Here is a 16750-nt window from a genome sequence, read left to right as displayed (position 1 = left end):
CAATCAAACAGGACTTTCACTTCCCATCATGCTTTGCACTGGGCTGAAGTGGGAAAGTGAATGTTGAAATAGTGTTATTTTATGGATTTTTTAGAAAGGTGAGAGTGAGACTTCTTACTGTTTGATGTTCTATTATGTAAATGTTTGTGTTATGTTAATGTTTTTTGGAGATTACCGTTGTGGTGAAGTGTAGAGCTTATGCTTGGGTTGAGGACCTGCAACAAGAATTGCTTTTTTTTTTTATATATATAATAAAGCAACCTCTATGATAATGCTTTGGATCAAACCAGTATCATTTCTAGACTGCCAACTCCGATTATCACATGTCTAAATAGTTACGTTTAGTTTGTTTGTTTAGTTAAGTTTTTTTTTTTTTTTTTTTTTTTTTTTTTGAGATTGCAGTCTATTTCTGCTGCCATTGTTTTCCTTGGATTTGCTTCTCAGTTCCATGCAATTTTAAGCTTTTCTTGGTTCATTCCATGTTTTACAGGCAACCTCTCTCATGCTAATTCAGATTTGCACAGTTGGTTTAAAATTAATCTAGTTTATGTCTGGACTCCATAGTCCAGGTTTTAGTAATCTGTACTTAATCTGTGTTTCAGAAAGCCATTTTTAAGCCACGATTAACTATTCTATATTAAGGCCTATCCTGTCTTAATTTAAACCCTGTCTGGGAAACCGCCCCGAAATGTCCACAAAAAACCTTTAGCTTAAAATGTGACACTGTGACCCTACATCCGAGCACTACTCCCACTCTCCTGTCAGTTACAATTACTACAGCAAAAAGCACATGGCAAGTACCTGCTTGAAAAACATTTCTTCGGTAATCTTCAGTAGCAGTGGGATGCTAAATCCCTGTCGCCTCTTAAATAGGCTTTATGAGAGAGTAAATGCATCTAGTTTAGCTTATAAAACATTTAACAGTGTAAGGTAAGCAGGGACAGCCCTCAGTCATTATTTATAGGAGGACAAAAACAGCTCGGAGGGGGGGAAAGATCGCTCTCATTTGCCGTACAGGACACCGAAAATATAATGGCAAAACTCCACAATAACCCTCATGACCACATGCAAATTAAAAACAAGCTAATTTATCATGCACCGGTCTACCACTGTTGATGAGGCCCTTCATTTCTCTCCAAGCGCTTTTGGGAATTAAAAAACAAGGCTTATAAATGGGTTGAGTGGAATATTCATATGAACCTGCTGATATTCAGGCTAGCATTAGTAAGAACATACTTCAATTACATATAAAATGTCACAGTAAAATATACAGGAAATAAAACACTCAGAAGGATTAAACTTGACTGCATGATATACAGTACACGACTGTAATTTACTTCCAGATATATAGCCTAATTTAAAGGGGTGGTTGATTATGATTTCACTTTTTTAACTTTAGTTAGTGTGTAATGTTGCTGTTTGAGCATAAACAACATCTGCAAAGTTACGACGCTCATGCAAATGGCGAATTCGCTGTTTAAGAACTACAACAAACGGCTAGTAGGGACTACAACAAGCTTCTTCCTGTGTTAGTGAAATCACTAAGCCAACATTTACATAAACCCTGCCCAAAAGAACACGCAACAAAGAGGGCGAAGCCATCTTGGGCTGGCTTTAGACAAAAGTTGTTGTAGTAGAGTGTTGTTACTGTAATTTTACGCCAGAATGCTTCACAAACGAGGGTCAATTCAACGGTGGATTTGCACAAAAGATTAACATGACGGCACATGCTAGTGGATGAGTTTAATCAACACCACAGAAACTACATAAATTTATCCACTAACCGTTCAGAAATGCCCAGAATATTGTAACTTCTTCCTGAGTCTCTCCATCAGTGTCGACTCCGGTTTGAACAATGCAAGGCTGAACACCGTTACTGACAATCCTCATTTTGGCTGTGTGAGATTCTCCAGCTCTGTTGTTCTTGAGCAACCTAAACGGAAGCTGTTAAAGCTCCGCCCTCTTCTGGAAAGTGCCAGCTCATTTGCATTTAAAGGAACACACAGAAAAACAGTGTGTTTTTGCTCACACCCAAATAGGGGCATATTTAATATAACTATAACGATCACTATAATAAATGATCTGTGGGGTATTTTGAGTTGAAACTTCACAGACACATTCTGGGGACACCAGAGACTTATATTACATCAAGTGAAAAGGGGCGTTATAGGTCCACCTATATTGATTTTTTTTTTTTTTTTTTTTTTTCCCTCCCTGACAATAACAAAGTGTGATTTTGGTAAAGTTTTTATTTTTTAACTACATTTTAGTCTCTTTTTTCATCTTTTTTCCTCAACGATATTGCATGTTGTTATAGACACAGTTATTATTTAATGACCTTGGTGTCGTTTCGTCATTATCTCATCTTAGTCATGGAAAAAAAAAAGGTTGTTAAAGAACATTTTTTATGTCATAGATTTCATTAACGAAATTGACACTAGTTTACACTCACCTATTTCTATGCACATATTGGGATATTGTTGGATGAAAATACCAAGATGCTCATACATTCTTAAAAATGTGCTCACTTGAGGCAGAAAGTGACTTTGCCTCAGCAGTGGATGTGATTGATAACTGGACTAACCAGCAGACCAATTTCATTGCACAGCATCTCAAATGTTGATTTGGTCATTCTGAAATGCCTTGATCTAAAGTCTGTCATCACAATGATGCGTTATCCCTCCCAAAACTGACTCAAACAACTGTGTTCCCAAACACCAGCCATCCGAACGCATTACAGTTTTTATTGCATTTCATCTGCACACTCGGATTCACTTATGATGAAGGAAAAGAGAAAGCACAGTGGCTTCCCCGATTGCAACAACTTCCATTTTTATTACAGATATTTTTCACCAGTTTCCCAGGAAGTGACGATTTTGTTCTCTTTGTTCTCAGGGATTGAAACTGTGCTTCATTCAGAAATGTTTTATGCAATATTCCAATTTTGTAGCTAAGTTTAATTCACAACTTTGGATGTAAACATAGCTACTGACTTCCATTGTAAGCTAAAAAAGTTTAAAATATTCATCAAAATACCTTCTTTGGTGTTCAACCGAAGAAAGAAATGCATACAGGCTTTGGAATTACATCATTTTCAATTTCTGGGTGAGCTATCCCTTTAAGAATTAAATCAGATGTAATTTTACTCCATAGTTACATGTACTGACAGAATGTATGTGACAATATGTAATACATGAACTGGAACATGTAAGACATTTAAACCTCACCTCATCATAGATGCTGTCATTCTTCTCGAAGTCTCCAGCCTTCCTCGGAAGCACGTGGACATGGACATGCTGTAATTACAAGATGAACAGAGGAGTGGTTAATCGAAAAACTTCTTCATTCAGCAAAGCTGAGGTCACTGCCAGAGAAAGGGAGGACAGGTACGCTCAACCACCCTGCATATCACTTCCTTCATTACAACACAGTCTTCTGGCAGCTTTTCAGTGTTAACTTCTCTTAAATCATGCAAGAGTTACTGTAAATTCCACCAAGCGTGCAGCCGTAAACCTCTAAGACTACTTCTTTTTAGGCTTTTAAAACTTAAATTGACTTTGTCAGATGTCCTCGGTGAATTCCCTTCTTCAATATGCTGTCACAAACTTGGCCATCTGCACGGTTAGTTTGCAAAATCGTTCTTTCCTTGGGTGCACATTAGCAACGTAATTTGAGTCCCAGTAGAACACGCTCTGTTTTACTGAACAAAACATTAGCTATTGTGCATATAGTGCCAACCCTAAATATTTGCAGTTTTTTAAATACCTCTTTTTTCTTCTTCTTGTTTTTTTTTTCTCTCCGTATTATCAGTTTGGTTTGGAGGGGTGGGTGCATTATCTGGGGCAATGACATAACACTAATTTTTTGTCTGAATCTTTATATTTATTTAGCAAAGTCATGTGTTACGACCAAAAAAGTTAATTGATTATATCATAGAAAGAAATTACATCATAGAAAGGAAAGGACCCCTTCAGACCCTGTGTGTCAAGGTCAATAAGTCTATTAAATTCATCAGATCAGCTTAGTTAAGGATGTGGTCCCCTAAAACTTGATATTAATGAAATATAAAATAAAATAAAAATAATACAAAAATAAAAATAATAATAATAAAAAAAACTTTAAAAACCTGTAGTTTTGTTAGTTAAGACTGAAAAATGGTGCAACTCCCCAAAAACTTGATATTGATGAAATATTTAACTTAGAATATGGTTATAAAAGTAACATGGTTACTTTACCAAATTAGTTTTTATCTCACGTTTGCTTTTGTTAACACTTTAGGCATGGGCGCCTTAACGCACGGGCTTCCACGGGCTGAAGCTAAAGTGCCTACAACGGGGTGGTGGGTGGTGGGCTTGGGTGGGCCTTGGCTACTGACTGAACAAAAATGATATTTATATTATTTATATATTAAATGAATATGATTTAGCCCAAATAAATGCAAGCATGGCATGTTTCAAAATAAAAATGTGTAAAAAGTGCTGTTGCGTGTTCTCGTGCTTTTAGAGCAGTTTTCAATCACCAACTATCCTACATTTATGCCAAATGATGGTTTCTGCACAGAAACAAGAAAAAAAAAAGTTTACCCCGGTAATCCATTAATAATACAATTTCATTCCATTGCTTATAAATGACATTATAAATTATCCATATGTTTGAACTGTTTTAAATATTTAAACATTTGATGAGTAAAAATGGATCAGTTCTAGTTTCGTTGGAATTTCTAAAAAAAGGTTAACAAAAGGCGGGAAAAGGAGATGCAAAAAGAGATGTAAAACTGTCACTGTTCTTTGAAGTTCTCTGTAAAAGATATTTAAATGTATAAAAAAAAAAAATCAAAGTCACACATCAAGACAGTAAAATGGAGGCCTGTCACCAACCTTCCCCTAGTAGTTTTGTAATGTGTGATCATTCGCTATTAATGTATCAGAGCTTTCTCCATGAAGACAAGTGACATGACAGTATAATGTGGACAGCATACATAAAAACCTTGAAAAATAAAAGAACAGGTACAGAGTAGATGAGGTACCGATGTGATTGGTTGTCTCCTTGAAAAAAGTCATGTAAAGTTTTAATGAACATGATTTTACGACAAAGCCTATTCTGATTGTTTTGTCTAATCAGCAAGAGCCTATCTTTAGCCCAACATACATCGAAACCTAAGATAAACAAACAATATTACCGTCTGCCGTCCAAATCATCAACTTTTTGGAGGTATTCACACTGTACTGAACTCTACCAGGGTGTAATAACCTAATTACAGTGCTTTTTAATTCATTTTTCATTAGTCTGTTGTGATAAACAGCTCAGGCTTGGCGAATAAGTATTTATAAATGTTACAAACAAGATAACATGTTTGGAGGCATCTGCTTTGTTGCAATGCATTTTCTATTTAATGAGTGCATTTGCATAATGTCTGCATTATTAAACTCATCTACCTTGAGGAAAGTATGGAGAAACACAGCACACACACAAAACCATCTCATCAAGAAGACTTTTAGAGGCTGCTTAGCATGGAGAAGGAAAGCTCAGTAGACCAGAGCGAGTGGCAAAGGGCCACCAACTGAATAGTGCAGAAAATTGGAAGGATAAAATGAATGATTTTAAGAGCAATGTGACAAGGTGCAGGGAAATACAGACGGGAGTTTGGGGTCAGAGTTTGACATTCATTGTAACTCATACTACATGATAAAGAATGTGGATTACCTTGTACATGATTTTATGAGCCTAGTTTCATCTTAAATGCTTAAACATAAAAAAAAAAAAAAAGTCTATTAAAAAAAGTAATAGACTGCATATTAGGGAACAGTTTACCCAAAAATTTAAATTCTGTCATCATTTACTTACCGTTCAAATTTGTTTGAATATTATACCTAGGCCACTCTGTTTGCCATATAATGGATGGGGACTGGAGTACTGATGACCATAAATGACCAAAAAAAAAGCACTAGAAGCATTCTAAATGATGCATATGTTTTGTATACAGAATATGAAATCTATGTGTGAGATAAATTTAACAGAGGCAAATTTAGCTTGTTATTCAGTGAAAATATTCCACTCTGCTACAGCTCTTAAGTCAAGTATGGCACCATTAAATGCGTTGTGTCAGTCTGTTCCCTGCACAAAACTTTCATATGACTTCAGAAGACTCAGAATATAGTGCACAAGTGATATTGACAAATATGGAACGTATATATATATATATATTTTTTTTTTTTTTTTTTTTTTGAGCCTGACAGGTCCAGTTCCCATTCACTTTCATTATATGAAAAAGAACAGACAAGATATTCTTTAAAAAAAAACAAAAAACAAAAAAACATATGGTTTTGGAATAAATAAAACGCCTTTTAAATACTGACTGTAAAATTCCATAAAATGCAATTTTCTAAAATGGATAATTCTAGTCCTAGATGCTGAATGATCAATACAGCAATCCAGCTGTGCTAAAATACATGATATAGTACAACCCGAATTCCAGAAATAAATTCCGTTTTTTAAATTTGAATAAGATGAAAACTAAAAGACTTTCAAATCACATGAGCAAATATTTTATTCACAATAGAACATAGATAACATAACAAATGTTTAAACTGAGAAATTTTACAATTTTATGCACAAAATGAGCTTATTTCAAATTTGATGCCTGCTACAGGTCTCAAAATAGTTGGGGCGGGGGCATGTTTACCATGGTGTAGCATCTCCTCTTCTTTTCAAAACAGTTTGAAGACGTCTGGGCATCGAGGTTATGAGTTTCTGGAGTTTTGGTGTTGGAATTTGGTCCCATTTTTGCCTGATATGGGTTTCCAGCTGCTGACGAGTTTGTGGTCGTTTGAGACATATTTTTTGTTTTAATGACGCGCCAAATGTTCTCTATAAGTGAAAGCTCTGGACTGCAGGCAGGCCAATTCAGCACCCGGACTCTTCTACGACAAAGCCATGCTGTTGCAATAGCTGCAGTATGTGGTTTTGCATTGTCCTGCTGAAATACACAAGGCATTCCCTAAAATAGACATCCTCTGGAGGGGAGCATATGTTGCTCTAAAACCTTTATATACCTTTCAGCATTCATAGTGCCTTCCAAAACATGTAAGCTGCCCATACCGTATGCACTTATGTACCCCCATACCATCAGAGATGCTGGCTTTTGAACTGAACGCTGATAACACGCTAGAAGGTCTCCCTCCTCTTTAGCACGGAGCACGTGGAGTTTGTGATTTCCAACAAGAATGTCAAATTTGGACTTGTCTGACCATTGAACACTTTTCCACTTTGAAACAGTCCATTTCAAATTAGCCTTGGCCCACAGGACACAACAATTCTGGACCATGTTCACATATGGCTTCCTTTCTGCATGATAGAGCTTTAGTTGGCATCTGCAGATGGCACAGCGGATTGTGTTTACTGACAGTGGTTTCTGGAAGTGTTCCTGGGCCCATTTAGTAATGTCATCGACACAATCATGCCGATGAGTGATGCAGTGTCGTCTGAGGGCCCGAAGACCACGGGCATCCAATAAAGGTCTTCGGCCTTGTCCCTTACACAGAAATTTCTCCAGTTTCTCCGAATCTTTTGATGATGTTATGAACTGTAGATGATGAGATTTGCAAAGCCTTTGCAATTTGATGTTGAGGAACATTGTTTTTAAAGTATTCCACAATCTTTTCACGCACTCTTTCAGAGCTCTTCCCATCTTTACTTCTGAGAGACTCTCTCAGACATCCCTTTTACAGCTAATCATGTTACAGACCTGATATCAATGAACTTAATTAGTCCCAACTTTTTTGAGACCTGTAGCAGACATCAAATTTGAAATGAGCTCATTTAGTGGATAAAAGTATAAAATTTCTCCATTTAAACATTTGTTATGTTATTTATGTTCTATTGTGAATAAAACATTGGCTTGTGTGATTTGAAAGTCTTTTAGTTTTCATTTTATTCAAATAAAAAAAAAAAACAACAAAAAAAAAACGTCCCAACATTTCCGGAATTCGGGTTGTAATACCTAACTTCAAGCTAATGTGTATCACTCCAGAGCACTCATAGAGAACACATTCTGTTTTTGTTTACTGTACATGTCAGTATATACTGTGAATACTGTGTAACACAGTCTCAAATTGTATTGTTCAAATTGTATGTATGGCTGAGAAATAAAAACATTCTTAATTCATAAGAAATCCAGCTTAATAAGTATTAATATGATGGCTGAATGTTGAGCAAATAAACTGGTAACAATACTTCATCGGATTTTCCTCTATGGTTAAAGTCACACCGTGGTATCAGTTTCTAAAGTGGTTATCCTCTCACAAATCATCAAATTGTTAATATAGATTTCAACCAACCTTATAAACTTGGAATACCTTTCTTCAAGCTTGATTTCCACAAAGAGAGAGAGAGAGAAAATCTGCAGCTGCAACCAACTTCTACTGGAATAAAAGGTTTGTAAAGTGTCTGCTCTTCTAATTAAAACAGATGTCTTTTAATTAGCTTCTGACGATGAACAAATGTGCAAAATGGCCGCCATGCTATTTATATTGTTTAGGTTAAATCCAGTCAGACAAGTAGACAAATGCATTTTGTCACCAACAGCTGGCCTCCAATTAAGACATAGGGGGTCAAAAGCAATGGAGGCTCACAGCCCAAACTACCTATTAGAGGAACAGACAATTTTTTTTTTTCTTCGCGGCCGCGGCTTCAGAAGATCTCTGAAGATCTCAAAGAAATAACATAGGACACTGCCTTGCCCAATCTTCTCTCCTCGCTTATCTATGTATGCCCTCAACCGATTCCCTCTTCTCTCCCCCTGACTCAAGTCACTGAAAGTTCACTAAGGATGTCTATATACCACATATGAGGCCCTATCATACACCAGGCGCAATGCAATGCCAGGCGCGACCCAAGTGTTTTTTTGCTAGTTTCAGCCTGACGCAGTTATCATTTTCACGTCCTGTGCCCATGTTGTTTAAATAGCAAATGCACTCGTGTCCGCCCATGGACGTGCTGGTCTGAAAACGAGGTGTGTTCAGGTGCATTGTTGCCGTGTTGCTATTTGGAAGCAACTGAAAATTACTGTGTCATTGACCAACAAAAACCTGATCTAAAGTCAGTGGCGCAGTATTTTATTTTATTTTATTTTATTTATTTATTTATTAATTTTTTTGTTATTTAAAGGGCGCGTTAGTAATATGCACAACGCGCGTACACTCTGCTTGTTACACACAGCGATGCGCAGCAGCACACAAACATGCCAAACATATATATATATAGAAGTATTACAATGTAAAAGATTATTATTGTGTACATAAAGTTAACATGCCTACAATGTCATAATGGATGGCCATGGATGACCTTTTTGCAGTAATGACAAATGAAATTGGCTAATTATTTGACCAATCGTGGCAATACACACATGTATTTAAACTGACTCGTCAGGTTGAGGGTGTCTATATTCCGCCATATAAATAGCGAATCCACCATGAAGCAAGTGCAACTGGCTTTTAAAGGGAATGGGAGATGACACCCTGATTGCACGTTACACCCAAAACACACACAGGTACTTCACTTTTAGACCATGCACCTGCTGCGTCGACCATAATTTTTTTTCCATCGTTAAACTAGCAAAAGTGGATTCGGACACGCCCTAAGTGCACCTACGCCACACGCTTCAGATCATGAGCTTAGATTGTTAAAATAGGGCCCATGATGTATCTTGTGAATCTATTGTTTTTTCCCTTTCATGTTTGGTATCATATTAAATGTCTCAGTGCGACTGGTAAAATGGTCTCAATTTCACTGCAGTCACTGGTATTATGAGAAAGATTAAAAACTTAGGAGAATTCTGTTCTCCTTTTTGGGTGCACTCTAAAAAATGTTTGGTTAAAAACAACCCAAGTTGGGTTGAAAATGGACAAACCCAGCAATTGGGTTGTTTTAACCCAGTGGTTGGGTTAAATGTTTGCCCAACCTGCTGGGTAGTTTTATTTAACCCAACTACTGATTAAAAATGACTATATGGCTGGCTTAAAATGAATCCAAAATAGGTGAGAAATTAAAAATCAGACACATAATTACTAGAGGCAACAATAATAATCAAAAGGTGTACATTTATTAATAAGCAATTTAATAAATGTTTATTGTTTATTATTCATTATCTTATTAATAAATACTCTTTTATTAAACATATTAATAAATGTTAATTTCCAGCATATTTTGGGTTCATTTTAAGCAAGCAATACAGTAATTTCTATACAACAGTTGAGTTAAATAAAACTACCCAGCACGTTGGGCAAACATTTAACCCAACCGCTGGGTTAAAACAACCCAATTGCTGGGTTTGTCCATTTTCACCCAACTTGGGTTGTTTTTAACCCAGAGTTAAACCCCACATTTTAGAGTGTGGGGTTGCTTCAAAATATCTGATAATCCTCTCCTCTCCCACAAAACTAGGTTTTGGTGTAGTAAATATTTACAACTCTTTTGTTCTGGCCTGGGTATTTAAGGGAAAGTGGCAGAGCAGCCATTTGGGACATTCTGTAGCCAGAATGGGTGGCTAAATGAGTCTTGAATGGGTCTTAAAAACACTCACACACCACTGCGTGCCCCACTCCCACTGGCTTCTAATTGTTTAATTGTGTAATCGGCATAATATATTTTTACCTGACGAATAAAAAACACTATTTGTTACTTATTGTTGGTCAATTACATTTTCTATCTAAGTTCGGAACCGACCAGTTTGTGTCTGTGAGGCTACGTTTCGGCTGCCGTAAGTTCTCTGTGCAACATCGGGTTCCTAATGAATGAATAATTGAAAGTACAGGATACCCAGAATAATCAAATATTTAAATTGAATACTTAACCAATAGTTATGATTAATTCCTTATTAGAAACACAATCTAAATGTAATAATCATTTGAAATTGGATTCAGATTAAGAGCGGAGATAAAGTAAAATTGAAACCAAATTCTAAAAATCGAAGTGAATTTTACAGGAGCGCTGAAAAGGCATACACGCATTATACCTTCGCCCATGCCGTTGGATTCTGTCGTTGGGCCGACGGGTGGTGATCCTTACACTTGCTGTAGTCACAGCCAGCTTCGCTGTGCAGATATTGTGTGTCGCGTAAAATGACCCAAAAGACAATTTGAAATCCAATTTGAGCAGCCAGAAGTGTCCAGACTGAGATGTATCTGTACAAATCTGATTTGAATCGCATTTTAAACCACCTCCAAATGTGCTTTGAATTAGATTTTTAAAAAATCTGATTGCATATGTTTTTTTTTTTTTTTTTTTTTTTTTTTTTTTGCTGTCTAGACTTTTAAAAATCCATTTGGATATGCAAAAAATCTGATTTTTGCTGGCACTCTGAACATGGCCTTAGTACACTGCCTTGCTGGAAAACATTTTTTGGCCATCACAGGTATACTTTCGACAAAAATGCCTTCTCAAAATTATAGGTCCAGAAACTGATGCCTTCTAATATACCTCATTTCTGCCTGCAATGTAAGGCAATTTTAGAAAACAAGAGCTCAGTGGAGAAAAAAAAAAAAAACTGGTCATTTTTGGCTCAAATGCGAACACTCCCAAACTAAATATTATTACAATTTAAAATAACTGTTTTCTATTTTAATATATTTTAAAATGCAACTTATTCATGTCATTTTCAGCAGCCATTACTTCAGTCTTTATTCTAATATGCTGACTTGACTTGCTCAAGAAACATTTCTCATAATTATCAATGTTGAAAACAGCTGTCATGCTTAATATTTTTTGGTGGATATGTTTGGAGGTCCCCTTTAGACATTCTGTTGTCAAAAGAGTAGCGTTTACTTGCTAAATTGTTTTAAAACTATGTAAAATTTTTTGCTGTCATCTGATCAGTTTAAAGTTTGTCTATTATGTCTATACTCATAACTTAAAAATATATATTTAATTGATCCAACTTATTTAAACTCATGAGCGGTGTGAATGCAAAGAGCAACCTTACAATTTTTTTTTTTTTTTCCATGCAGGCCAGCCTATGTCTCAAATAACCATTTGCTAAAAGGTTCGCATTTGGTAAGGCTGCGGGAGAGTGGCTATTTGATCGATATAAATGCAATAACAACAAGACCTCTGGTTCGGTGGGTGTACACCACTGAGCTCCAATCATACAGTGGGATACATTTTGTGGACTTGTTTTCTCGTGGATGGAGAACAAAAAGATAATGATAATAACAGGTACACAACGTGTATTATCTCTCAGTGCATAACCAGCAAGGTTGATCAAAAGTAGTCTCGGAACCGTCTGTTGGTCTGGAACATCATAATGGACCTATAACAAGATGAGAGGAGCAAATAAAGTTTCTGAACCCGAATCTCTCAGAACGTGGACGTCCTCGCATACAAATGATGATTGAACAAGTTCTAAATCCATCACAAATGGCAAGCCGTTGTTCAGAACAGTCCAAACACAACTCAGTTATGCTGGTAATGATGAATATGCTCAGGAGTTTTTAACTCTGAACCATCACGCAGTGCAGGCAAGATAAATAACCTTCCAAAGCAAGACAAATGACTGAATTCTTAAGTCACTCCCCAGTTTTCTGCTAGATAGAGTGTACGGAAACCCAATTTCACCATATGAATACTTAGATCTGTCTTCTGTCTTCATATAGCTCCAGGCAGAGAGGTTAGTAAAAATGTATTCGTTTCTATAGTGCGCTGCTCCTTTATTCAATCATAGATCCATTTTTTCGTCCTCCTTGTACTCCCGGCACCGAGCACCTGATTGCAATAACGTAAGTGATAAATGGACCCAATGCTTTAGCATAGCAGATGTGCTATATGCAAACGATAATCTGTTTTCATAAAAGAACTAGGCAGGGTTCTAATTTAGAGTAACTTCATGTTCGAAATTAGTTTATAAATTATGAAAAGTGCGCTACTCGGTTTAAGAACACTGAAAACCTCTTTGCTATACTGTACGTTTTTGTCCCATTTTGTGAGCTCCACAGATGTGTTTTTGATAAGTGTCCAAAATCACTACCTACTATCAATATATACCAATAATGTTATATTGGCAAACAATTTTGTTCCCTATAGCCTCTAGTTCACTGTTTTATACCCATAATGCATGATGATTTATTGTGTATAACTATTGTACAACTCGCTGAACACTATATTGTCCATAATCCAATGTGGAGAAGAACTAAAATAAACTAAAAAATATATAACAATAAATAAATAAATAAATATGACACAGTTTGCAGCTTCCTTTGTTCCTACAGTCTTTATTTGCACTGGAACTACTCTTTTACTTTTTAACAGTAATAGTAATATTGCGAAATATTACTAAAATATAAAATAACTTTTGTTCTATTTTAGCATATTTTAAAATGTAATTTACTCCTGTGGTGCAAGAGCTGAACTTTCAGCATTCATGATTCCTCTTCAGAAATGACCCTTCAGAAAACATTCTAATATGCTGATGTGCTGTTCAAGAACCATTTATTATTATTATTATTATTATTATTCATCATCATCAATATTCAAAACCATTTTTGCTCCTTATTTTTATTTTTTTATATATATAAATAAATGCTGTTTATAAAAACGTTCTATTCATCCAAAAATGAAACAATAAATAATTGATCACCAATCATAATTGATCATAATTGAGCACCAAATCAGCATATTAGAATGATTTATAATACATTTTAAATGGTCGTTTTAAATTGTAGTAATATTTCACATTATTACTTTTTACTATATTTTTTATTAAATATTTTCATATATTTTTATTAAATGGAAAAACCTAAAAAAAAAAAAAAAAGTACTATTTCTAAGAATTTTTCCGAAGCAGTTTTTTTTTTTTTTTTTTTTTTTGAGGGCATTGGGTTCATCCATGTGAAAAAAAAAAAAAAGGAAAATCTGAAATCCATTTCTCTTTGACCACTTTTGTATTGACAATCTACACCATCTTATTGTGAGCACACACCGGCTGAAAAATAGCCTGAGTTATTAAATTGGCAAATAAAAATAAAGATTAAAAGAGGCTCCACGGGGACAACTTGCAATCGTTTTTCGCCATTTTACACAAGCTCTGTTTGGGGGCATTTTTCAAAGCACATCAAATCAGCCTGTAAACTGTCCTGACTGTGAGACTTTGGGGCAATCAATAATTCATGGTGCTTATTTTATACATGATTTAAAAACTGGTCAGGCAAGATGGCAGCTGGCCTCTGCGCTGAATTAAAATCCTGACTATCTGCTTTGAATTAACCGCCCTTACCCCAGGTAGACTGTAACAGGCAATCTTAACTAGGGAAGAGCTCTGGAAACCTCAGCCAAACGGACGAACTTGAATTCCATTCTGTAATGCTGTTGTGGGCAGAAGTGGTGATTTAGAACGGGTCTTTGGCAGCGGGCTGGAACTCGAGCATTGCCATTAATCGAATGACAGCGATGCTGTTTTTCTCTGCTGGGGAGGATTGATGTTCCCAGCATGCTGCGTGGGGCTAATGAGCATGAGGGAGATGAGACGTAGGGGAAAAAAGCAACATTAACAACACCAACAAATAGACAGTAGGACCAACAGCTTCCAAACCCATCCATTAAGCACTAGTGAATATTTATGGTGCTGCCCAACATCTTTTTTCCCTGTTTTTGCTCTTTTATTCACTTTTTTTGTGTTTCCAAACCAATGGAATTCAGAATTGTATCGAAAGACTCCCATGGAAAATCAACTCTAAAATATGGAAATAAAATAAAAAATAAATAGCCCACATTTTAATTCTGAGGGAATGTTTACTGAGTGTCAAGGGTCTTGTAACGGTGTGTCACCACAGGCAGAAGAGCTGGTTTCCAAATAACATAAAAGGTTTAAGAATGACTCAAAACATAGGCAATACACATCCACGAAACAACAGTGACAGGACAAAGAGTGAACAAACCAAGGAGTACTTATACAAGAACAAATGAGGGAACTAATGAGCTAATAAACAAGACACAGCTGAACTGAAGACACTAATCAAATGAGTAACCAAGGATACAAATAAGTGGCGGGAAACTAAGAACAAACAGAACACGGTGCAAAAACAGCCATACATGTGACAGGTCTCAGTGTGTGCTTCTCAATTCTTATTTGTGCATCCTCGTTTCCTTTCCTTGCTTCCGTTCCTCAAGTCTTAGCTCCACCCCTTCAGGATGCGAGGGAAGGACACAGGGAAAAGACGCGAGGACGGAGGAATTGAATCAAGTGAAATGATATCCTCGCTCCCTTAAGCGTCACTTCAAAGCGTCATCAGCTGCGCTCAAGGGATCTACCCGCATGTTGTTAAAGTTTGATTATTTAAAAAATATATAATAAATATTAATAAAGCATGATGCCCCGTTGAAATATGTGAGATGCAAAGTTTATTTAAACTGCATACATTAAAGCATACATTTAAATTCTTGTGACAGATATGAAGGGGGAGGAGAATTTATGCGTGTGTCATGTTTCTCAAAGAGAAAGACTTCCGCAAAGGATGCAAATCTGTATCCTCGCTTATGACTCCTCGATCCTCGCCTCCTTATGGTGCAGAATTAGAGAATTGAGATGTCCTTCAATATGGCTGAGCTCGATCGGTTTCTGGGTCATAGGATGGAGAATGGAGGAGCAAAGAAACGATGCATAGATAAACAATGCGTAAATGGAAAAAAAAAAAAAAAAACGTTCATAAAAACCCAAGCAATAAAATAAAAGAGCAAAAGTTAACAAGCAAATGCTAGTCTACAAGAATGTGTCTAAAGTTGAGCTATGATAACATTAATCCGAGCTTCTCTAAGTTCAGGACGAAGAGAGTTTCAAAGGATAGGAGCATAGGAAGAAAAAGCCAGTAAAGGGCCTAATACTGAGCCCTGAGGAACACCAGCCTGATTTCAGACCTGTAACCGCCCATAGAAACAAACTGGTGATGGTCAGTAAAATAAGATTTACACCAGTTTAAGATAGTCCCCGAAACACCAAAAACACTTTCAAGGCAAGTAAGTAAAAGATATGACAGTACAATTACAAATAACTGTAAAGAACCTAGTATGCACACACTGGACTGAGTAAAAATCTTAAATGAAGTGTATTTTTCTTAACGGAATAGTGAACACATTGTGTTTTATCACCTTACAATAAGGTTAACATTATTTAATGCATCAACTAACATTAACTAACAATAATCAGTAGATTTGTTAGAGTGTTTATTAATATTATTTATTAATAGTTAATGTTCATTTTAGTTCATGTTAGCTCAGGTCCATTAAATAACATTAACATAGACATTTGATGTTTATAATGTATTAGTGAATGTTGAAAATAACATTAACTAAGGTTAATAAATATTAAATGCATGAAAGATGAAATAAACTAACAATGGACTATATGCACGGGTTACTTCCTGGTTGTCGTTAAGCCAGCTCGGGCACTTCCGTTGAACTGTTAGCTGTTCATTCTGTAGTCGTTGTACATCGACACAAAACCATCTATGGTTGACTTTTTAATGTTGTATTTATATTTTAATGCAGTTATTACATTTACCTAATTTGCCAATAAACCAGTTTTATTGATTGCAATAAAGACAAAGCTATTGGGACTGTTTAAAAATGCCGTGTCTGTAATTAGACACACACACACATTTTTTCCCCAGCACTTTACATGTTATTTTTAATGCGATGACCACAAACATAATTTGTTCATCCTTCTGAGATTGTCCCCATTGTAAAACCGAACGTTTAAAAATGTAGG

At 36.0% G+C, this 16750-nt stretch overlaps 1 protein-coding gene across 2 annotated transcripts in view; it reads right to left on the bottom strand.

Moving 5' to 3' along the window:
* The window catches only part of fhit (fragile histidine triad diadenosine triphosphatase), a 447851-nt gene that overhangs the window by 91613 nt on the left and 339488 nt on the right, over positions 1-16750 (bottom strand). For both annotated transcript variants that reach the window (XM_048173664.1, XM_048173665.1), the window contains exon 6: positions 3228-3296. In XM_048173664.1, coding sequence (XP_048029621.1) covers positions 3228-3296 — 69 coding nt within the window. The remainder of the gene's footprint in view (positions 1-3227; positions 3297-16750) is intronic.

This window comes from Megalobrama amblycephala, linkage group LG21, assembly GCF_018812025.1.
Source record: "Megalobrama amblycephala isolate DHTTF-2021 linkage group LG21, ASM1881202v1, whole genome shotgun sequence".
In the NCBI taxonomy this organism is placed as follows: Eukaryota; Metazoa; Chordata; class Actinopteri; order Cypriniformes; family Xenocyprididae; genus Megalobrama; species Megalobrama amblycephala.
The sequence above is the reverse complement of the archived record's forward strand: the minus strand, read 5'-3'. Positions and strand labels throughout refer to the sequence as shown.